Source organism: Xiphophorus maculatus, chromosome 7 (genome assembly GCF_002775205.1).
Source record: "Xiphophorus maculatus strain JP 163 A chromosome 7, X_maculatus-5.0-male, whole genome shotgun sequence".
In the NCBI taxonomy this organism is placed as follows: domain Eukaryota; kingdom Metazoa; phylum Chordata; class Actinopteri; order Cyprinodontiformes; family Poeciliidae; genus Xiphophorus; species Xiphophorus maculatus.
Window position 1 is genome coordinate 1,472,987 of NC_036449.1, and position 24,919 is coordinate 1,497,905.

General features: G+C 41.4%; 1 protein-coding gene across 1 annotated transcript; it reads right to left on the minus strand.

Moving 5' to 3' along the window:
• Positions 1–2,687: 2,687 nt before the first annotated feature.
• On the minus strand, positions 2,688–10,909 carry ndufa10 (NADH:ubiquinone oxidoreductase subunit A10). The gene is made up of 10 exons (XM_005813294.2): positions 10,755–10,909; positions 9,155–9,323; positions 8,856–9,071; positions 8,685–8,771; positions 8,023–8,144; positions 6,762–6,835; positions 6,634–6,688; positions 6,094–6,179; positions 5,904–6,012; positions 2,688–2,859 (listed from the first exon to the last, which is right to left on the minus strand). Exons 1-10 carry the CDS (start codon positions 10,827–10,829, stop codon positions 2,791–2,793), a joined length of 1,062 nt encoding a protein of 353 aa, XP_005813351.1. The 5' UTR covers positions 10,830–10,909; the 3' UTR covers positions 2,688–2,790.
• Between the last annotated feature and the right edge of the window lie 14,010 nt (positions 10,910–24,919).

A 24,919-nucleotide genomic window follows, 5' to 3' on the forward strand; every position in this document is an offset into this window, starting at 1 on the left:
GTGCTTAGACTTTTACATTGAGGTCGGTGCTATGGAGCACTACTTGCAAAAACAGTTTCTTCCTTCAGGTTATCATTCTGATGAACACTTACAGTAACAGACAGATCCATACCATGCATATTTGTGCTAATTTAACCCCATCTTCCACCTTAGCAAAAACACTTCATACTTATATTTACATGAAAGAAAACAATTTCATTTTCTGAAGTGCTAAAGTCTCCAACCATTGATTCCTTTTCTATAGTGTTCCCACCATGTGTAATGTCTTGTAATCTTTTCAATTGTTCCTGCAACATTTGCTCATTTTTGATGCAGCCCTTGTGCATTTCCAGTGGATTGTTGTAGGGGTGTTTGTGTGTGTGTGTGTGTGTTCTTAAAAACAAAAACTACTCATACCAAAAGAACATTCATGAATAAAACTGACACCAGAGGAAACAGACAGATGGGACACCATGAGATGGAGAGAGTTGAGGAAGGGGAGGGTGTGAGACATACCACAGTGTTAGACTGAAAGCAACCTCTAACTCACTGGAATAAAAACAGAAAAACATGACTGGACCATTTGGGAAAAAAAATTATTTTAGCAGCAGATCCAGTTGAAACTAAAATGTCGTGCATAAACTGTATAGAAAAAACATGTTTTTTGTTGTTTTTTCTGCCTGACATTAAAGCTGTTCAAACGTTTTATGTTTTAGATCAGTTAGCATTGCCAATAATGTTTGTATTTGCTGAACACCAGAATTTCTTTCTAAATAACTCTCTTTATGTTCGTCAGCACTACACTCATTTCAGGGCAGTCCAGATGATTGTAAGGATGCAGAACATACATCTAGTGGACCTTGAGTTCACCAGATGACTGAAGGTGGAATATGCATCTATTCACACAGTTATGTACAAGTATGAACATCATGGGAATGTCCAGGCATCAGTGTTCCGGAAGGAGTAACTGGGTTATGTGTCCCAGATATGAGTGTGTTTGGTCTGAAATGTGTAAATAAACCCAAGAACAAAAACTAAACCTCTCAATGTGAAGAAAATGACTATTGTGTTCCTCATCATTCCTTGCATTTAGGAACTAAAAATAATGGTGGTAATTCCAGTTAGTCTAACACAGGAAATGTTATTGTTAGTCAATAAAAAATATGTTATGTACTTTTCTTTAAACTAACCTTTACTACATTAATATGTCGGATCGGTCTGTCTGAATGATTGGTTTGAATTAACTTTTTCTGGAATTTCAAGTCACAAAGTGTCTGTGATTTCTACTGTTTCAGAGCATCAGACTCTTCAGTTCCAAATTTTAATGCTTCTCCTGCTTCTGTCTCTAAAAATTACAAATCACAAACACTTCTAAAACTCTGTGGTGCTAATTGTTGCCACCAGAAAGCTATGTCCCCTTTAATTTCTCTGAAATGACCTGAAAATGTTCTCACCTTAATGTGACAGATGCATTTGTGTTCCGAGGCAGGGCCTTAATGTTTTCTGACATCTTCCCTTTGCAGATTAACCCAAACTGACAGGGTTCTTATCTTGCTCACCTTACACACCTGATCAGCCTTATGCTAAAATCTCCAAATGATTTTATGCCTCATGCTATGTTCAGGTCAGAGATACGATATCTTGTCATTACCAAATGTCTCTGCAATGCCATAAAAGTTGTTTAAAGATGTTCCCACTTTTTGATTATTTGTACTCAATCAAGATTTGTGTAGCACATTTCAGCGACAATGCAGTTCAAATTGCATTACATCTTAAAACTCACAAATATACAGTCTTAGAAAACACCACAGTCAATTGAGAAAACGAGTAAACATTTTACATTTTGTCTAGTGCCATCATTAAACATCAAACATGTTGGTCATTTATTATGGCTCCAAAGCAACTCTAAACATGTGGGTTTAGCCTTGATTTAATGGAACTCAGTTTTTCAGCTGTTTTGCAGTTTTCTTGAAGCTTGTTCCAGACTTATGGTGCATAGCTGAATGCTGCTTGTACTGTATATATGTGTATGTACAGTATATGTGCACATATGCATAATTTCTCTGAGAGTAACACTGAGTTATGAAGCACACATTCATTTCTCATTAATGCTAATATAAATGTTTGTCAGCAGCAGTTTCCTGCATGTGAGGACATTTTCAGGTCATGTAATGATGGGAGCATCATGCAGTCTTTGTCACATAAAGAAATTACTTTAATCACACCTGTCCACTAATTAGCCTGACTTCATCTACACTAACATAAATTTATATTCATATTCGGTACAATTTCAGGAAAGTTCTCATGCTTTCTGAAGCCTACAGAACTACAGAATAAAACAAATCATTCAAATCAACAGACGCCTACTGTTGTCACCACTTGGTGGCACTATTGTGATCTTCTCAAAATGAGTAAAAGAGATGAAAATACTGTCACAAAAACTATGACAAAAAAGTGTGTAAACAGATCAACAACAGGGATCTGAGACCTTCTGCTCACCTCCTGGTGGGGCAGTGGTTAACCTCACATGGAAGGAAATAAACTGTAGGGTTTGGTCAGTGATGGAATGACATTGTGTAGTTTTTTGTGCCAAGATGAGGGCATACATTAATCTAAATGTGAGTGTGTGTGTAATATTGAAGCTGAATGCTGACAGACCTGCTTCACACTGGGAGTTTATAGTAAAAGAAAAAAATTATTGAACACACTTTAATTTTAATATTTCTTTAATACATAGTTTTTCCTCAGACTGTACAACATTACTGAGTTCAGATCAGATCAGTCAAAATCAAAGATGAAAGAAAAGAAAATTCACTTGAGCCAGATGTACTTGTCTCCAACATCTGCATTGTAGCCACGAGCATAATTCTTCCCAGGCAGCTGCAACAACAAGACAGAGCAGCATTCATTTACAGCCACGTCTCACTGTTATGGACATTTTCCTATTCAAACATGAGACACAATTTCAACTAACAACCCAGAATCAATCATTTTGACATAAGATGTATTTTGTTACTGCATTTTTATTCAAGAAGCTGAAGCAGTATCCTGAAAACTCAGAGAGGACGAGAGCCAGAAAAAAAAGAGTACCGGTTCGGACCAGTTTCAGCTGGTTTCATATACTGTACTCTTTACCTATTAGTAGACACAGTATCTTTTTCCTACACAAGTCAAAGCACAAAGTTTTCACACCTTAAACTTTAAATGTCAAGTCGTCTTACCTCAATATTACCAAGGCATCTTCAGGGAAAGAGCTGATTTTTAACCAAAGCAGAAACCACATAAACATAAATGAGGACATCCTGATTTGACAATAAATTGTTTATGCAAGTATAACTGCACTGAGTTTACATCTTACATAAATCCAACTTTAAATTGTTTCACAGAAACACCCCAGAGGTGAACTTCAAGAAAATTGAGTTTCTCTACATCATTACTCTAGCTTCTGTTTATTTCAGCCAACAGAACAAGGAGATCAGTAAAACACTTTTTGCCAAATTCCAGTTGGAATCCAGAGACAGACGCTCAGGGTTTCACAGGAAGTTCTAACAGTTGGGAATATGTGGGCCACTGGCTGTGCTCTGCTGGCTGAAATGTGCTGAGGGAGCCATTCTGCTGCTGTGTGTCGTCGTCCTCATTCCCTCCTCTGAGATCCTGACTCGAAGTGAAATGTCAGGTCACGGCCTGCTGTTGCATTACTCGGCCCGACTCGTGCAGCAGGGGGAGACAAAAACGGCTCCAGTCAATAAACAGGAAAGGTCAGACCCGAATGTTTCCCCACAAGACCGATGATACAAACAGCCGGCTGGAATATTCCACATGTGACATTTGTAACTACGAGGGGTTCGATATTTCAGCACAGGAAAATGACTTTCATCAGGCTGACTTGGTGGCCCAGGGAAGAAAAGAAAAATAAGAAGAGTCAATAAAAAAGGAACAAAGCAGACATTAGAAAGAAAAGGTTCCTCATTATGGATTTTCAGAATTTTACAAAGCTCTGCATCAGATAAAAAAGCCAACTGAATCAAAGAGCTCTGTTGAACTAAAACACCTCAGCTGGCAAACACAACAAATCAGAGCCTAATGTCTTAATTCATCCTTCAACCTGGTGGAGGGGCTATGAACACATCAGTTTATCACAGCTGTCAGCACTGCTCCTCATTCACATCTCAAAGCATCTCCATGTTTGTTTTACTGCTGGAATTAAACAGATAAAGTGTTTGTGGTGAAGTTCCACTGTGATGCTTAAAGCAGCTTCACCCAGCTGCAGAGAACGCTTAGAAGGAAATAGTGGGTGTAAAAAGATGTCTGGGGACAGATGTATCCTCAAACCTGATTGGATTGTGAAGCAAAGCCATGTTTGTGGAAGATTCACAAGGTAAGAAACTGAACTCAAAGCTGCAAGAGCTACCACACACACACCCCCACATCTAAAGGGTGTGAGCTGACAGCATCCCATTCTCCATGTCAAGCCACTCTTGAATCAGAGGCCACATCTGAGGCGTCTCACCTGGGCTAAGCACTAAACAACTGGACTGTAGTTCACTGGTTCAAAGTCCTGGTCTCACAGGACAGTAAATACTGCATTTCATTGGAAATCAAGGTCTCAAGTTCTGGACGAAAAGTGAAGAGGCACAGAATCCATGTTGCTTCAAGTTATAGTGTGAAGCTTCCACAGTCAGTGATGGTTTAGGGTTCCATGTCATCTGCTGGTTCTGGTTATTGATAAATGATTCTGTCATCTGCTTACATGCACACTGCTGCTTCTGCTTACATGATCATAACATTTAAGACTGCAGACAGTCTTCTGGGTTACACATAACAAAAACTGATTCAGCAATACCCTTGGTAAGGGTGCAGAATAAGAAGATAAATGCAGAACTCGTGCTACAATCTTGGTGTCACACCTAAAGTGAGCTGAGTGGAGCCCAGCGATGGAAAGTGAATGTCACTCTGTATCTGTTCCATTTGTATGACTTGTAACATATGATAATTTTCAGCATTAAAGTCTGTTTTATACTTAACCAAATCTCATTATTTCTCACGGTGAGGACACTGAGGGGTTTTGGTCAGGTTCTGGAACTGGTCAACAGTCGAGGGTGTTGTACAGAAGGAAAAATGGGTGAAGTACAACATTCTGGTCCACTGGGTTTTCTGAAGCCATCTACCTGGATATGCTCGAGCATTCCATGTTTCTTTCTGCTGACAATCTGGATGGAGATCAGGGCTCAAACTACTCTCCAGACATTCCACATTCAAACTTCATGTTTTTTTTCCAGGGATTTTTGTAATATTCTGGACATTAAAGTGCAAAATGAACTACTTGAACAATACTTATCCTTAAAACAACATATTGCTGGATTCTTAGCACCTAATTTCTGGTGTGGGTCCAATTTTCTGCTTTTTCTTGGCAACTGAGGTATATTTAGACCGAATCCAATTCATAAACTACAACTAAGTCACATAAGAACACTAGATGCTGACTTCTAAAAGCACAAATTGTGAACATTGGTATATTTACTGCTTTTGCAAAAAATAAAACTCAAAAGAACAGTTTTTGAGGTTTGTTTGGCATTTTAAGCAGTCAGTTTAAACCTGAATTTAAAGAAGTCTAAAGTCCAAACATGTAGTCAAACAGTCTTCTTATGCTTCAGTCAGTGAGTGAAAAACCTAATAAATACTAATAGATGAAATGGTAAAAATCAATGTATGACATCTCAAATGAGATAATAACCAATGACTGTTATTACACATCATTTGGATTTTGTCCTTTAAAACATAGAAAATTTTTTTTAAAAATGTCCATCCTCAATATTATGCTTTTGGAAAATAATGAAGGGACTGACTTCAATGACCATGGTGGGACTGTGATTGAGCTGCAGCTGTATCAGAACCGGTTCCAGCCCAAGCATGTGCCAACTCACCGCTCTGTAAGCGTAGTACTTCTGGTCGTAGTCGTGGGCACCGATGGTGATCTCCGGCAGGAACACAGGTATGTGGGTGAGCGAGCCGATCCTCTGTTTGTCCTGCACTCTGAAACACAGAAGAGAGGAACTTGCAGACTGAGGAGCTGGTTTGGGAGCATGCTCAGAGAAAAGAGGTGGAGTAACTCACAGTTTTCTCATGTAGTGGTAGCTAATGTCGTCCTGCTCCAGCCACGGCCCCTTATCAAACTTCAGGTACTCTATGTCCTCCACCACCTGGGACAGCATGGAGGTGAACATGTCTTCATCAGATCATGATATTCACATTCTGCTAATGTCTAAGAAACACAATTTTGCAATTGCAATGTTTCCATTAATTAAGAAATTAAATTTAAATAACGAGTGAATAGGGTTCTTCACACGATAAGTCATTAAAAATCATGACAGTGACGGATGTAAACAATCACATGAGCTGATTTTACAGAAGAGTTATGGATTCAACCTGTTGGAATGACACACAGGTTTTATGAAGTGTGTGTTGCTGTGAGAGCTCTGGTGGAGTCAGCTGCACATTGTCCAAAAAAACCCTAAAACGACTACAAATTGAAGAACACTTCCTGTTCTCTTTCTCATGATTTTTCCCAGTAATAACATCTGGCTGGTGATCATATGACTTGTGATGCAAAAAAAAAAAAAAAGTGGTTAATGGTAATTGGAGATGGTGTCTTACCCTCTCAACGTCCTGAGTTTGGGTCGTATCATAGACCAGCAGTTCAGAGGTTTCTCTGAGGATGACACGGTGTGAGGGTTAATGATCAACAGAGACAGAGACATGTCCAACGCTCTCTGGTCACATACCGGATGCTAGGGAGGAAAGTCTTCTTGTAGGAATCCTCTATGCTCTTCAGATACTGCAGGTTCTGCAGGTGGGGCTGAAGGAAAACATTACAGAGCAACATCAGACAGCTGTCACCAAGCTGGTAACCGTCTCACGGATGAGACTGCGAGTCTGTGAGACTACAACCAGCCTCAGGTTACAACAGTAATAACCAGACAGCCCAGTTAGTAACAGATAACTAGGCTAGTAACAGCTTCAACTAGCAGTACCTGGTCTTCATCTGCAGGAACAGAGAGGAGAGAAGATGGTGGCTCCTACCCAACTGTCTCACTTAAGAAGTTGGGCTGAAGATCAGATTTTTGGGGATGTAGAGGATGGTTATTATGGGATGTATGAATGTTCTGATTCTAAAGTTTAATGAAACTGAAATCCTCATCCCTGGCAAAGCATCCTAAATACTCCCTGCTTTATATGATATTCTGAGACATTTGGGTTTCTAAGATTATCCAGAGACATCATCATCATTATTATCATCTGTGGAAGAAATGACAGTGAGAAAACAAGAAAGCTAGAAACTATCTGCTGATGTTTACCGTGATGGTTACGTTTCCTGTTTGAACTATTGGTTCCAGAGAGCATCAGTAATTAGTAACATTAGTTCATTTAACTGAACGGGTTTATTATGTGCCCTTAAGCTGCCCTGTGTAACGTGTTACGAATGATAAGTGTGACATCCATGCACATCCAACACACCTAGGTTTATCTCAGCTCACTGACATCACTGTACAGGAGCACTGTCAGTACAAACAACAGAGGACACAGAATCTCTAGACTAGTACCAGTAAACTGTCTCCTGTCCTAACCAGTCTGTTATAGAACCCATCTGGAGGTGTTGTTGCTGGGCTTTGACTGGTCCCTCAGCAGACTCCATATGGACTCAGCCCCTCCAAGCACAAACTGACCTGTTTACCATCCATGCCGACTGCTCCTATCCAGCAGCTGAACCTGAACAGATGCTTCCATTGTCTTTATGGAACAGTTAACCTTTTGTTATTCAGACATACTAGTTTTATGATTGTTTGCTTTTAATTAAATGTATTCATAATCTTAATATGTGTTCATACACATTCCATTATCCCACTAGGTTAATCCTCAATCCCATAATAAAGGAAAACATACCAGTAAATAAACTTGAGGTTAGAATTGGAAATGTTAAAGTCAGTGGAGTAGTGCTCCACTGACTTTAAGCTAGCAGCGCTAGTAGAATCTCTAGATTAGTACCTTCCCGCTCTGCTTGAGCTTCTTCTGCACCTCCTCTGCTGGTTGGTCGATGTACAACACAAGGTGAGGAGGGAGGAACTCACAGATGCTGATGGTTTTGATCTCATTGTAGTGATTCACACCTGCAGGTTACACACTGATGAATATATAGTTGGCAGATGAGGTTTTTGTGTGACAAAGGTGCCAAATCCTGTCATGTACATGGAAACAAAAGCTATAAATGGCTGAGCAAAATCAGATTTCATCTATTAAATTGACTAAAGATGAATACATAAACTGGAGGATACACATTTTTATTAGTGTCTTTGTAAGCCTATTGCTTTATTATTAAATTGAATATAATTTATAATTTTTGTCCAGTTTAACTTAGAAAGTGAGCTACTATTGTCACATGTTAATTTTCTAACTAATTTGTACATCTCTAAATGTCAGGGAAGCACAAAGATGAAAATGTGGGCCAATTTTGATATCCAATATTAATACTGCTGTTAGGGCAGTATTTACCAATATTTTACTTGATCAAATGTTTTATTCAATTAATCGTCAGAATAACTGACAGTTTACTCAAATACTAAAGCAATTTTTACAACAGCCCTACTGGGCTCAAATAAAACCTTGGTTGAAAAGCCAATGTCTAGTCTTCTTTGTTGCCAGATACTTACATTCCTTCCTGATGTAGCCCTGGTTGAACATGGCATCCAGGAAGACCATGTCGCTGAATGGAGAGCGCTCCAGGATTACTCCTTGGCCTTAAAGAACAGCACATCAGGACTGAGGTGATTGGTTTTCTTCATCACCTCTGTCTAGGAGAAGTGTGAGTGTATGGGTGGTACCTGTGGCGAGCAGGTGCTCGATGGCATCCGAGTACTGCAGCAGCCTCATGGTGTACATCCACAGCTGCAGCCTGTAGCTGTTGCCATCAGCAGCTTTAGGGTCTGCGTAGAACTTCTCCAGGCTGCACATGCCATTAAAGTCACGAGGGAGAGGCTCCTTCTCACCAGTCATCCTGTCCACGTAGAAGGTGTCAGCCTCTGGCATGTACAGCATCCCTGTGGACACATTCACCAGAACCAATCAGCTTTCTCCTCCCAGAGGTCAGAACCCGCACCAGCTAGTGTGTGGGGTTTATTACCCAGTTTGTCAGCCAGCTTCTGGGCCAGCGCTCCTTTCCCTGAGGCTAGGTTGCCATCAATTGTGATAATTTTGCTGTACTGCTTGAACCGCGGTGTGGTCCTCTCTCCCAGAATGTATGCCCACCAGCCATACTCCAGGCTCCGCCCTGGGCTCGAATGAATACCCGCCTGCAAAACACACCATCACACTCCATTTCCACACATTTTAACTCATATTCAGGCTACTGGTTAAAGGTTTGTTCGCTTTTACTCACAGTTCAGTCATCTTTAGTTAATTTTCCAACACAGACTTCACTACAAGTTTGTGTAAATTCATAAAGAAATGCTTTCTTTAGCATCAGATCTGACAGACAGTTTCCAGCAAAACCCACATAAGTGTCAAAGTGATACTTGATTAACCAATAAATAATCATTTATATCACATTCGACAGATTCTAGAGATTTCAAAATAACTTAACTAATAGGTGCAATAACACTGCATTTTCTTAAAAGTTTTGTGCTTTTCTATCACACAATGACAACTATTTCAAAAGAATCTTTCTCCTAAGCCTTCCTAAAAACCCGCTAAATATTGTGATGAAGCAAATTCATGACTTTGTAACATCATAAATTTATGATGAACAATTTTCTGTTGTTACAAAATCATCATAAATTTGCTTCATCACAACAATGGTGGGCTTTTAGAAAGGTTTAAGAGAAACACTCTTTCAAAATAGTTGTCATTGTGTGGCAATTGTTTCAGATAATGGTCATAACAAGGTTTGTAAAGAAGTTCCCACACTTCTACTTTACATGGAAGATATAAATTGAATTCTGATCCATGTGTATTTTGTTTCTCTGAAATAGAAACAATTGTTCATCTATTCTACAGCTACCAACATGTTAATGTTTTCAGGTTTGATATTCCTAGATAAATCCCGATTAAAATCTCTAATAATATCTTCAGTTCTTTCAAATCTGGGAATGTTTTGTGTTTCATGGACAGTTTGAACTCTGAAGCTTCTGATGTCAATCTTGTAATCATTTTGCGTAAATACTTTTAAATATACATGTAATTGCCAACTATCACTCTACTGTTTAGTGCCTTTTAGAACTGCTTTGTTGAATATTCTAAGTCACTTAAATATGTCTCAAATATAAGAAAACGACCCGAGCTTGTTGAAACATTGCTAAGTCCTTGCTATTTAAAATATGTCATATATGTTTTTGTTAGTTTTTCCACTTTTATTTTTGCTTTGAAAAGTTACTCATTTCAAGATTTCTGTTCTGATAACAGTTATACTGTCAGATTTACTTCCCTGACTTGTTTTGTACATAGCTTTTCTAATAAAGAATAAGTGAAAAAAGAAGGCAGGGTTTACGCAGCTGTGTTTCTCCAGCATGACCTAATGTAAAACAAGCGAACCTGGAGCCTTTAACTCATCAGTATCCAACATTCTGCTTGCTACTTTCTGCTAAAAGAGGTAAACAAGCCGCTGTTCGGTGACAACGGCGTGTGAAACTACCTGCTAAGAAGCTAACAGTGTTAGCTTGTCCTTGTGAAACAGAATTGCTCACCGGGCCGGTACGGACCCAGAACAACTCAGTTCTGCTGCTCACCTTCTGAACAACGCTCCCCGCTCTGACAGCAGTTGTTCTCGCTGGGAAGAGGAACCGGACCACCGTCAGGGCCATCTTAGCTGTCCTCCAAACAGTGACCCGAAAGCTACTGCTACCGGGCGACTCAAAAACACGTCATACACTAAAGAGAGCCTGCACTCGATTTTTTAAATCTTTATTGAGACACAGAATACAGAACAGTACGATAAAATACAGTGTGATATAATGGTAACCGCCAGGGGGTGACAAACATCAAGACAATGCTTCAAGATAACATTACATAAATACATTGAAGAGGGGTACAAGTTTTAATGACTATAGAATTGGTGGAATTTCTAATAGTTTTGATATACTGTTTGACCTTATTTTCAAAAATTGAAACAAGTGGTTTTTGATTAGTGTAACGGCATTTGTGAATATGCCACTTGGCTTACTATTTAATAATATTAATAATATAGAATTGTTTTTTTTTTTTTTTGTTTGTTTGTTTTTTAGTTATTGTCCTCAAATAACTAGTCAATGACAAGGCATGTTCATAGCAAAGGGAGACATCCAGTTCCATAAAAGTGGAAATCAAAGTACAAATACTGCCTGAATGGAACAGAGAAGGGACAAGACCAAAATAAATTAAATACATCTTCTGGGTTTCCTTCACAGAAAGAGCAAATAATATTTTTATTATTGTTAGAACATTGTAGAAGGATTTTGGATGGGCAAAATTTGTGAATAATCCCTCTTTACTTTATTAGCACCTATTAGGACTTTCGTTGGTAAAGTCCAAATCCTTTTCCAGTTAAGGTTATCAATAAAGGTGTTCCAATAAGATAGCACATATGGAGCTGACACAACATCTTTCTGAAATAATGAACGTATACAACGATTGCTATTATGACATGAGGAGAAACAAATCTGACCAGTTTCATGTTTGGTTGGATCAAAAGGAAATACTGTTAGGATCTGACCTGTTGTACTTTTGAATAAAATATTACAATATCAAATTTGTTAGTAGGATTTAGAGTTGAGTTAGAGTTAGAGCTAGGGTTAGTCAGCAGCTGCAGGAGACAGCAAATGAACTGCGGTCACAGCAGGTAGTATTTCATACTTTTAGAAATGTAAATGACAAACTAATTGAAGCATCATATCATGTGGCACTACGCATAGCTAAAGCAGACAGTGAAACTTTTATGAATAGAACCCTAACCCTATAGTGACAGCAAAAAGCTTGCAGCAGAAATCATAGCAATAATCGGGGAAAAAGGCACATTGCCCACACTTTAAAACCCCCTTCAATATTATATTTAAGCTTTTCATGATAAAAGGATTTAAATGGGTAGTACTGATACTATTCAGTATCTTTAAGAATAAGCTGGTTTAAAATATTTAACACGTGGAATCATTTTACTGCAGAACATTTCTTGCTTTAAATAAGATTCAATGATCCTTAAAATTAACTGTAGAAAAAAATGCAAGCTATTGCAGTCCATTATGTCTAATTGGATTAATGCACAACAAATTCAGTTTCTATCTGTCTCATACTCTTCCTACCACCAGGTGGCAGAATGTATTTCTTTTTCAGCAGCTTCCTTGATCACGTCATATTAGAAAGTCACATTTTGTTTTCTTCAAGACCTTCTCATGCAATAATGAACTTCTACCTCACGCTTTTCACACTCCTATCCATGTCACCTTAGGGCATTAAAACAAATTATAAAGCAACTTCAAATATGCTTTGGATTCAGATCTGAAAAGACATATGTAAAAAAATAGATGATCTTAAATGGGCTTCGTTATTAGGTATATTTCAAGGTGTTTTAATATACTTGAAGTCTAAACTTTAGCAACATCATTGCAACACTGACTTTATAATTCTGGTGTTGAATGGCCTTTGGAATCACTGATAGCTGCCTATGGAAAAAAAAATTTCCATGACTTTTTATGCAGTTGTGGGGAAGTCTAAATACATTCAGTATCAATAACTCATACATTTATCAGTTGCATATTTTGTTACGGAGGAAATTTGGCAAACTGTTCTTTACAATGTTGCTTCACCTCATCAAGGTTTAAAGTTATTTGTCTGTGAACAGCTGTTTTATGGTCCAACCAAAAATATTTTAGTTCTGAGAAGACTGGATGGAACCATTACTAAACATTCACTATATTGGTTTTCAGTAATTCTGCTGCATATAAACTGGAATAGTTGTTTGGGTCATTGTCTGCTTCATAATTTAACTTTAAAATATTTCAAGGTTAACTGTGACTCTTATCAGTACTAATTAAGACAAAATCATCACTGCTCCACCATCCTGTTTGAAAGTTGATGTGGGTCTTTGTGTTGTATCTAATTTTAACCAAACACGAAGCATGATTGGGTCAGTCATGTATACTTTGCTCTCATCTCTCCAGAGACAATTCTGTTAGTGTTGTGGTTTCTTCTGTAGTATCCTTGCAAAGTCTAACGTACAATTTTGAAAATTGCCACTATATTTAGGAGAGGAGCTTTTTACCCAACAACATGGCAAAAAATGACACCCACTCTTTTTCTGTGTTGTCCCATCATGAACTGTAGCATTTTATATACTAACTGAGGCCTGCAATTTCTAAGATGGAGTTCTTAGAGTTTTGCAGTTACTCAGATCATAGTGTAACTTTGGGGTGAATTTTCAGAATTGGTTTCCTGTCAAGGAAGACAGGAACTAAGTGCTGTCTTATGGTATGGACAGCAGCAACCAACTCTACAAATCAGTTGTTAAAACTAAAAATAGTTTTAAGAGCAACTGATGGGAGCATCTTACTAAAACTTGTGCTTTCATATAAATGGTCACAGTGATAATGATGATCGGTTAATTAAATGCATTTAATTAGCCGGGTTGCTACATTTTCTCTTTATATTGAAACTTTTTCATGGCTGTAATGACAATCATGGAAACTGAAAACAAAGAAGACAAAAGTTCTTTTTAATGTCAAAGCTCATAGTTTCCTCATAAAGTGAACACTGAGGCAGTTTGGTTACCACTGGAACAGTGTGGTGGAGATGTTGCAGATCAGTGCAGATGTTCTGCTTCAAATTGCTGTCACAAGGCTCATCATGATTTGTTTAGGTAATCTCTGTCAAAATTCTGAGCAGAACACATACAAATTCATTACACCTGAACTGTCCAAACTTTACATAACGCCTCACAGCTGTCAGTGTCCTTGTATGATTCATAGGCTGTTTCCTCTGTAGCTACGGTAACCACTAATATAAACACAGCTACAGTCTGCTGCAGAACTTCAGTTTTGAGTATCAATAAACTGGAACATGATGCATTAACAGCATTTTGCTTGTGACTGCGATGTCTGTTTATTGGTGTTTAAACAGCAATAACACATTATTTAGTGCAGCACAAATTTATGCATTTACGCAGCAGCATCAAATGATGGTAATCTCAGAGCTCACTGAGATAACCTTTACATTTAACTTTTTTCTAATCATGAAACATTTTATTCCAAACACAGCTCCTTTCTCACACCAGAATTCCCACAAAATGTGTCCCAGCAATAAGAGTTTCACTAATTCTGAAAAAGTTGACGTCAGATTTAGTGTAAGAAGTTAGAGTGGGTACAGAGTAAAGTTTTTGTCACAGCAGGCTTTCTCTACTCAGCCAAAAGCATCCACAGGAAAAAGAAAAGAGCAAGCTAGAGCCAAACAGTCATTGAAGGCAAATGCACTTTATTACTTTAAAGTCTGCTTTTCTAAAGTAGAAAAGATACACCTGGAGGTAATAAAATATTTTTTGAATAACATCAATGCAGTGTTTTGATGTAGTTGAATTTTCCAAGATTTCAGGCCTGATTTCTGCTTATTCTAAGTTACCGATGGTAAAATCTAACTGAACCATTTATTTTACTGTTGACACTTTTGCCAAAATAAAAGAGGGAAGAAAGACTCATTAATAGTGATATCTGCAGTAAATCCCAATTAGCATTTTCTCACCCAAGGATTCTTGACAGATAGACAATGTCTCTCACAACAGGGAACACAAGCACATGTTTACCATAATAACTTTGCCAGATTAGACTGGTCTGTCTGTAAGTCTCCACTGACCACCCTCTGCTTTATACAGAATTTTATAACTGAAGATAACATAGTTACTTGACTGTGCTATAAAATGGCACTATGTGCCTGGAAAATACATAACACCTCCTGTTTAAATGCAATATTGGAGCGTCAGATTGTGTAGGAGCATGAAAGCACAGGTGGCTATGTGAGGATGTTGCTGTGGATATCTCTACATGCTGCTCACTGGGTGTTTCAACAGGACAACACTGCAGTCCACAAGATGTCTCTTAAAAATATTTCCTCCTGGAGAACAACAGCAGTTCTACACAGACTTCTGTCTTGAAGCTATCATCACATGCAGCAAAGTTTCTACCCTACCACTCCCTGGAAACAAGACCATCAAGCCTGTCTAATAAGAAAAGCAGGTTGATAGCCTACTCTTCTCAGAGTGGGTGGTTTGGGCTCAGAAGTTCAGCCTCTGATCAGTTGAATGGAGTTTCATACTTGATCTTGTGCTCTTGTTCAAATTTAAAACACTTCCATAAGTGGATCTTTTGGATGTCCTCCTTCAGTCTTTCCTTTCTTCCAGCTGCAGTTTTAGGAGTGAGACATCCTTCATTGTTTGGAACAGACAGATTTCACAGAGACAGCAGCAGTTAGGAGACAATGAGGTACAAATGAATGGAATTATGCTGATTGTTGATAATACCTGCAGCTAAGATTTGTGTTTAAAATTATGACCTGACTGAAAGAATGATTTCTTTGTATGCCTGACTTTTTTCTTGTAAGGGAACTTTCATAGCAGCCACATGAGGCCAGCTAAAGGGTTTGGTGAATTTAACTCTGCCAAATTTCTGCTGGTTTTATAGCAGGTTTTATTTCTCTCCTCTGTATCGGGGCCTGAGCCAACAGGGAGGAGGTTTACTGTTCGTCATTAAAACAGCATGGCAACCAAAATAGTAGCCGACATTTTTCTGCTTTACCTCATACCTGCCTTAAACACACACCCTTCTATTACTGGCACAGAAATTAAAACACTAATGTCCTTCAGTTTGTTATCTGATCCAGGAACAGATCAAAATCTGAAGTACGTTTTCCTTTTAAATGAAATTAATCATTACCTTAACATTCCTGAATCTCCAAACTTGTATTTTGTGCTGCATAGGTGTGTATTTTTCACTTTTTATGATGACACATTGATTTTATTTGACTCTAAATGAGATGGAACCAGGAAATCCTAAATTAAAATGCAAAGAAAAACTGGAATTAGGATGTTTACTCTGAGCCAGATTCAATAGAATAAAAGGTCTAGAATTGTTTCATCCCAACAAAGTAAAAATATGTGAAATTAACCCATTTGATGCATGAATTATGATCCTTTGTGTCAGAACTTATTTTCCATTTTTAAACATTTTTTTCTTAAGGCATAAAAAAAGGTAGGAACATTTTTTTTGTAAAAATAATTTTTTATTTTTTTTTTATTTTTATGTGATGAATTGTAATTTTGTCCAAATACAAAGTTGTTATTTGAAAAATACATCAGTAGTATTGTTCCTTAGGGGTTATCTGATGTCACAATATTTTTTTTACTTGCAAGAGTCGTCTACAGTAGAAGGAGGGACCAGGTCTGTTCTCATGCTTTTTTGTCTGTCGGCCATATTGTATTTAACAAAAATAATTTCTTGCATTTGCAGCTGATGGCCAGTAGTTGATGGTATATTTTATGATGCATTAGTGTCCACTTCAGTGGTCTGTATGCATTTATAACATAAAAATCCACAGGAAGCACAAGAAAATGGCTTTTAGACAGCTGTCCACTGTAGTGACCACTATGCATGAAAGGGTTAAAAAGATAACATCCAGACAGAAAAACATGGTTAAGTAACAATAAGTAAATAAATAGCAAAACTGCTCAGGAAGGTTAACCAACGTCAAGATGGGTCTGCTGAATAACCTTAACACAATTAAAAATGAGATCCAGATGTATGTACTAATGACTAGAGCTCCATGATCTATTTAAGATGCTAGACAGGAAGCTTCTATGATGACCTTATTATTATTTTAAAATGAGAGATACTGGATGACCTCTATGCTATGAAACAAACAGGTTCATTCCACAGCACATTCTTACAGTCAATGTAAGACTGTCAATGTACAGTCTTACATTGACTGTAAGACAATGTACAGTCTTACAGTATGTACATTGTAAGACTGTACAACATACTAGGCTAACTGTTGAATGTTTTGGAACCTGTGTGGTTTCAGTGCTGCACACCCCACTGGAAGGACTTTAGCACAGGGAGATGTGTTCTATCCTCCTGGTTTTAGTGAGAACGTTCTGGATCAACTAGTCAATAACTTAACATTTCTCTAGCTCTCTGAGAGAATATATTGGTGGGTGCAGATCTGTTTAAGCAATTCGTCTATCTAATGATTTAAGTGACCTGAGCATAGTTACATTTGAGACAGACAGCAAAAGTGTGTAACTACTGCTTTATACTTCCTGTGAAAAGGACAGCCTCACAACTATATAACTTTATGCTGTATCTGTGTGAGGTGTGGTCCTAAGTTTCCTGTTAAACACCCAGTAGTAACTTCTATACCCCGGTAATAAGTCAGCTCCAGCTGTCTGACCACGCAAGAGAAAATTAGCAGAAACAATTAAACAATCACTTTATATACTCTCAATGTTCATTTTAATAGACCTGTGGTGGAGGGTGTAGTAAAACCTAGCTTGATGTTGCTGTGTTAAAATTGGCCATCCTGTTCTTCACACGCAACTCTTCCTCCTCCCAGAGGGCAGAGGTCCTGCTTCTTGTCAAGCTGATGCCTGTTTAAAAAGCAATGCTGAGAGCCAACAGAATATCCCAGACATCGTTTCACTCCTCTCACCACCTCAAAACACAGTTATGTAAAAAAGGGGATTAAAAAAAAATTGATGCCAGAAGTATGTCTGTTCAGTTATATGAAGTTGTCCAGTGTCTGATCGTTGCAGCAATAATACCCCCTGCAGTGAATAAAAGCCTTTTTCTAGTTTTTAAGATGAAGATCTGGAAGGAAATTATTCAATTTGAAGACGTCATACATTCCTCTCACAGCCTCCCACCTCCCTGCATTAACAAACTGCATTAGCTAATGACAAAAGGGAGAGGTGTGATGTTATAGTTGTTGTGATTAAGACATCTCAATGTCTAAAAGTTAAACTAACATCTGAATAGGACCATTTGTTTCTTTTTCTTTGTGCTGCTCACAGTCTTCTTGTCTTACTCTCTGCTACGCTACATCTTCTTCCTGACAGCAGAGCCTGCTGTGAATGTTCAGGTTAGTTAGCATGGCCACCGATGACAGCAGATAAACAGTTTTCCTGTGTTACGTTGTTTCTGTTAGCACATTTTGCAGTTCTTACTTCTGGTTCTGATTGGTTGTTTTTGACCAGGAGCGATGCATTTCTGTATGATGGCAGTAGGAGCACAGGGAGGTGGTAAAGGACCTTGATTTTTTTCACAGATTATTTGTCTCGTCTTGTACTGCTACAGTATAAGATGAGACCTTGTTATGCCTTGTTATGATACAGCGACAGTTTTAATAAATATGTAAAAACCTTTTTTAAAGTTATGCACTGCGGTTTTAACATCAAACATCCAGAGAGCCTCATACATACTGTAAAAACGGAATCTACCCAATAAATTTGAGGCAGCACAATCTGTTATGAACTGCAATCAGACTTATTCAGTGCTTTATTAGAACACTCAAACACACTTTACAATAAAAACAGTTATTCCCATTCATAGAAAAGACTTGAAAATACTGTTGCTAGTTTATGAATCACTGAACAGCTTAGCACCACAATACATTAAAGACCTGCTGGTGTTTCCAGACCCCGGGAAGGTTGATACCTTCCATGGTTCTTATCTGCTCTGCATCCCCAGAACCAGAACCATTCAGCTGCTATGAACAACAAATCTGGAAAAACCTTCCAGAAAACTGCAAAACAGCTGGATCACTGAGTCCTAGTTTACATCAAGACTAAAAACTCACCTGTTCAGAGTTGCTTTTGAACCATAATAAATAGAACATTGACCAATATATTTAATGTTTACTGATGGTTTTGGCGATGGCACTCATCAAAATGTAATGGATGTTACTGGTTTTCTCAGTTGTTGACTTTATGTTTTTTATGACTTTGTATTTTTGTGTACCTTGTTGCTGAAATGGTCAATATTCAATAAACTTACCGACTGACTGACTGACTGACTGACTGATTGATTGATTGATTGATTGATTGATTGATTGATTGATTGATTGATTGATTGATTGATTGATTGATTGATTGATTGATTGATTGATTCAATCTTGTGGTACCCCTTTTGGATGAGAAGTTACCTGTTGAAACAAAGCATTTCCTGTTCTTTATGTAAGATCTGTACTAATTGAGTAATGAGCTAGAGATTCTCACAAAACTTTCCAGTCGTTTCAGTAATATGTCATGGACAACAGTGTCAAATGCTGATCAGAATAAATGAGAAGACAGACGGAGCTGTCAGGATCGGCAGGTGCGACTAGTCTTCTGATTTCCTCCTAGGTGGTGTCCTCGAGTCTATGGGCGTTGCCACACGCCCTTCCCACAGGCGCGTTTTGGCGCACCTGTGGGTAATCAGCGAGCGCATAAGAGGAGCGGATCCCCGGCACCTCGCTGCCAGAGTGTTGTCGTCTTTCGGTATACCTGGTTCTAGAGCAAGGTGGAGTTCGAGTTTGTTGCACTTATTTATCCAGCCTGTCTTTCTTATTATCCCTAGGCGCCTGACGTCCTGAGGTCTCACGAGTCATGTGAGCTCCCCAGCCTCGCAGAAAATCTGGAGTATTCGTTCCTGCCTGTGCCGTCCTGTGCGCTGTGCCCACCGAGCGTGTCCTTCCAGCCATCGAATCCCCCTCCCAGACCAAGCCCCCCTGTGCCGAGCTACTTCTGATTATTGTGAATAAAGCCTTGAACGGTTCTCCTGAGAGTGATCTTTGCATGTGGGTTCGGAAGATCCAAACAAACATGACAGAACACTCTGGCCACACGAACCCAGCAGACGCTCTCAGGCAGACCATAGCGGAGCAGCATTCCCTGATCCAATCTCATGAGGTGGTCCTCCGTGCTCTAAGTGAAAGGCAGGAGGAGACCAACCAGCGCCTGGATCAACTAGCCAGTTTGCTCCGAGACCTCCAGCCTACTCAGCCACCCCAACGCACGGAGGAGTCAGAGGCGGCTGCGCCCGCCGTACAGCAGATGAGTCCGATTCACGATGTCAGAGCTCCCACTCCAGAGAAGTTTTCGGGTGAGCAAGGAGGCTGTGGAGGCTTTCTACTACAGTGCTCCCTGTCTTTTAACCGATCTCCCCTAGCCTACCCCCATGACGAAGCTAAGATTTCGTTTGTGCTCGGACTGCTCACAGGCAAAGCGCTGAGATGGGCGGAGGCGCGGTTTAGCGGACCAACAGAATTTGGATGCTCCTTTTTGGAATTCGTTGAGGAGTTTAAATTAGTATTTGGCCACACGGCAGATCAAACGAGTATATCTCGCAACCTGTGGAAGTTAAGGCAGGGGCCAAGATCAGTTGCTGAATTTTCCATCGAGTTCCGCACCCTGGCGGCAGCTTCTGATTGGAACAGCGGCGCACTTAAGAGCGCATTTTTCCACGCGCTAAACGACCAAATAAAGGACGAGTTAGCGCCGTTAGATGAGCCGCGCTCCTTAAACGAGCTTATCACCCTCGCTACCCGTCTCGATCATCGACTTAGAGAAAGGAGGAGTCAAGGAGGGGAGAGGCAAGCGGCCAGGGTTCACTTGTTCACCCCCCAGCGGTCCCCGCAGCTGTCGTTGCCCAGAACCACACCTCCAGACCCCGAGCCGATGCAGATCGGGCGAACCCGTTTGACACCGGAGGAGAAGCAGCGACGCAGAGAGTTGAACCAGTGTATTTATTGTGGGAAGATGGGCCATTTTATCGCTACCTGTCCGGTTCGCCCAAACCCTCAGGTCCGTCAGCCGGAGTGGGGAAACTGACGGACCGTGAAGGCATCACATCATCTCCCCACATCTCATTGCCTGCCACGCTGCTGTTTAACAATGATTCTATGCCGCTTTCGGCACTCATTGACTCTGGGTGTGAGCGCAGCCTCATAGATCAATCGCTAGTTCACCAAGCCCGGATTAAAACTGTTAAGCTTCCTGTTCCGTTCAGTGTCTCTGCTCTAAACGGTAAGCCTTTACCTAATATTACCCACAAGACGGTACCGCTCCAACTCATCGTATCAGGTAACCATCACGAAACCATTTCATTTTTTGTGTTTCCCTCGGCTCAGTCGCCTGTAGTCTTGGGTTCCAGCTGGTTGCAGCTTCACAATCCACATATAAACTGGTCACTGAATCGTGTGGAATCCTGGTCTACTAAATGTCTATCCTCCTGTCTGCAGTCAGCCGTCCCCCCAAACCCATCCACGGCGGGGCGAGAGGGAGCGGATCCCGTAGATCTCTCCAACGTCCCCGAGGAGTATCACGACCTAAAACAGGTATTCAGTAAAGACAGGGCGCTCACCCTACCCCCACACCGACCGTACGACTGCGCCGTTGAACTTCTCCCAGGGGCCCCGCTCCCCTCCAGCCGCCTATATAATATTTCCAAGCCAGAACGGCAAGCTATGGAAAAATATATAAGCGAGTCGTTAGCAGCGGGTCTCATTAGACACTCCTCTTCACCGTTGGGAGCGGGCTTCTTTTTTGTCAGTAAGAAGGATGGGTCGCTCCGCCCATGTATAGACTATAGGGGACTAAATCAGATCACTGTTAAAAATAAATACCCGCTTCCCCTAATCGCTTCGGCATTTGAACCCGTACAAGAGGCGACTGTTTTTTCCAAGCTTGATCTCCGTAATGCCTACCATCTTGTCCGCATTCGTCAGGGCGATGAATGGAAGACGGCGTTTAAAACCCCGCTGGGCCACTTCGAGTACTTAGTGATGCCATTCGGCTTGTCCAATTCAGCGGCAGTCTTTCAGGCTCTGATAAACGACGTCCTCCGTGATTTTTTGAATGTATTTGTTTTTGTCTATCTAGACGATATTTTGATCTACTCCCGAGACATAGAGACGCACCGCGAGCACGTTCGTTCGGTCCTCCAGCGCCTCCTAGAGAACCGTCTTTTCATTAAGGCTGAGAAATGCGAATTCCATAGATCCTCGATCTCCTTTCTGGGGTACATCCTAGAAAGAGGCCAAGTCCGCCCTGACCCCGAGAGAATTAAGGCAGTCATGGACTGGTCGACCCCGAGCTCACGTAAGCAGCTTCAAAGGTTCCTAGGATTTGCAAATTTCTACAGGCGCTTTATTAGGAATTACAGTCAGCTCGCAGCCCCGTTAACAGCGCTGACTTCCACCAGAGTCGCCTTCACCTGGACGGAAGAGGCGGACCGGGCGTTCACGGAGTTAAAGGGGAGGTTCGCCCAAGCACCTATTCTGATCCAACCAGATCCCCAGAGACAGTTTGTCCTTGAGGTGGACGCCTCTGATACGGGAGTGGGTGCTGTGCTCTCCCAACGCTCAGTCCCAGATGAGAAACTGCATCCCTGTGCCTTTTTCTCCCGTAAACTTTCCCCAGCAGAGAAGAACTACGAGGTGGGAGACAGGGAACTTTTGGCCATAAAGCTAGCCTTAGAGGAGTGGAGGCATTGGTTAGAAGGTGCAGAACACCCTGTGTTAGTTTGGACAGATCATAGAAATCTTTCCTACTTACAAACCGCTAGACGCCTCAACTCTCGGCAGTCCAGATGGTCGTTGTTTTTCTCGCGCTTTAATCTGATTATCTCCTACCGTCCTGGCTCTAAGAACATCAAGCCGGATGCCCTCTCCCGCCAACACTCCTCGGATGACGCACAAGGAGTTCTGGGCCTCATCCTACCGTCCAGCTGTACTATAGGGGCCCTCACCTGGGAGATCTTAGATCAGGTTAACAGGGCTCTTCAGGTTGAGCCTGCTCCTAGAAACTGTCCCGCTAATAAGACGTATGTTCCTTCCTCTGTCCGTCCTCACCTTATTCGGTGGTTTCACTCCTCCAAATTTTCCGCCCACCCTGGAATCAGCAGAACCATTTCTCTCGCCTCACGCCGTTTCTGGTGGCCTTCTATGCATAAGGACGTCAAGGAATACGTATTAGCTTGTCAGGTCTGCGCCCGCAATAAACCATGTAACCGAGCTCCCGCTGGCCTGCTTCAACCTCTGCAGATCCCTGGACGTCCGTGGGCGCATATAGCTTTGGATTTTGTCACAGGACTTCCCCCGTCACAAGGTATGACTACGATCCTTACCATAATCGACCGATTTTCTAAAGCGTGTCATCTCGTTCCCCTCAGGAGGCTCCCATCCGCGTTCCAAACGGCACAACTCCTCACCAAGCACGTCTTCCGTCTGCACGGCATCCCCACGGAGATCTTGTCTGATCGGGGACCCCAGTTTATTTCTCGGGTATGGAGACAGTTCTGCCACGCACTTAACGCTAAAGTGGCACTTACCTCAGGCTATCATCCTCAGTCCAATGGTCAGGTGGAACGGATGAACCAGGAACTCGAGTCCGCTCTCCGATGCCTTTCTTCGTCGAACCCGTCAGACTGGTGCAAGTACATTCCATGGGTCGAATACGCGCACAATTGTCACATCTCAACCGCTACAGGACGCTCTCCTTTCGAGGTTTCCCTGGGATATCAGCCGCCCCTCTTTCCCACCGATGAGAGGGACATCTCCGTTGCATCCGTTAGGCACCACATTCAGCGCTGTCGACGGGTCTGGTCTGCTACTATCTCTGCTCTGCAGCGTACCGGGCGTCGCAACCGTCATTTTGCTGATCGTAGGCGCACACCGGGTCCTCAATACTCGCCGGGACAAGAGGTTTGGCTCTCCTCTCGGAACATTCCATTCAGGTCCACCCCTAGGAAGCTAGCCCCTCGCTTCATAGGTCCCTTTGTTATTGAATCTATAATCAGCCCCACCGCAGTCCGTCTGCAGCTTCCCTCCAGTCTCAGGGTACATCCTACTTTCCATGTGTCTCAGTTGAAACCAGTTCTCTCTAGCACCCTGTGCCCTCCAACCGAACCCCCTCCTCCCGCCCGAGACCGACGGGGTCACCCCTTGTACAAGGTCAGCAGGGTTATTGATTCTCGCCGCCGAGGAAGGGGCTGGCAGTACTTAGTGGACTGGGAGGGTTATGGCCCGGAACACCGCCAGTGGGTTCCCCGTTCCTTTATCTGTGACGCCTCCCTTGTTTCTGCTTATCGCGCCTCTCTCCCCACTACCTCGGCCGGACCGCCAGGAGGCGGTCGTTGAGGGGGGGATGATGTCAGGATCGGCAGGTGCGACTAGTCTTCTGATTTCCTCCTAGGTGGTGTCCTCGAGTCTATGGGCGTTGCCACACGCCCTTCCCACAGGCGCGTTTTGGCGCACCTGTGGGTAATCAGCGAGCGCATAAGAGGAGCGGATCCCCGGCACCTCGCTGCCAGAGTGTTGTCGTCTTTCGGTATACCTGGTTCTAGAGCAAGGTGGAGTTCGAGTTTGTTGCACTTATTTATCCAGCCTGTCTTTCTTATTATCCCTAGGCGCCTGACGTCCTGAGGTCTCACGAGTCATGTGAGCTCCCCAGCCTCGCAGAAAATCTGGAGTATTCGTTCCTGCCTGTGCCGTCCTGTGCGCTGTGCCCACCGAGCGTGTCCTTCCAGCCATCGAATCCCCCTCCCAGACCAAGCCCCCCTGTGCCGAGCTACTTCTGATTATTGTGAATAAAGCCTTGAACGGTTCTCCTGAGAGTGATCTTTGCATGTGGGTTCGGAAGATCCAAACAAACATGACAGGAGCTTAATACAATGTGATCCTGGAAGAAAAATGTGCTGAACTGCAAAAGAATTGAAACTAAGATGGAGGTTCAGAAAGACAAGATCAAAATTATACAGCCAGAGATACTCTACAATGTTTAAGTCAGTGGTGTTTAAACTTTCCACTCAAGTTGAAATTACTAGTAGGCCACAAAAAATTAACTTTTTCATGAATATTTCCAGAAATTCACAAGGGTTATAAAAAAATTCAATGAACAGTAGCTTTT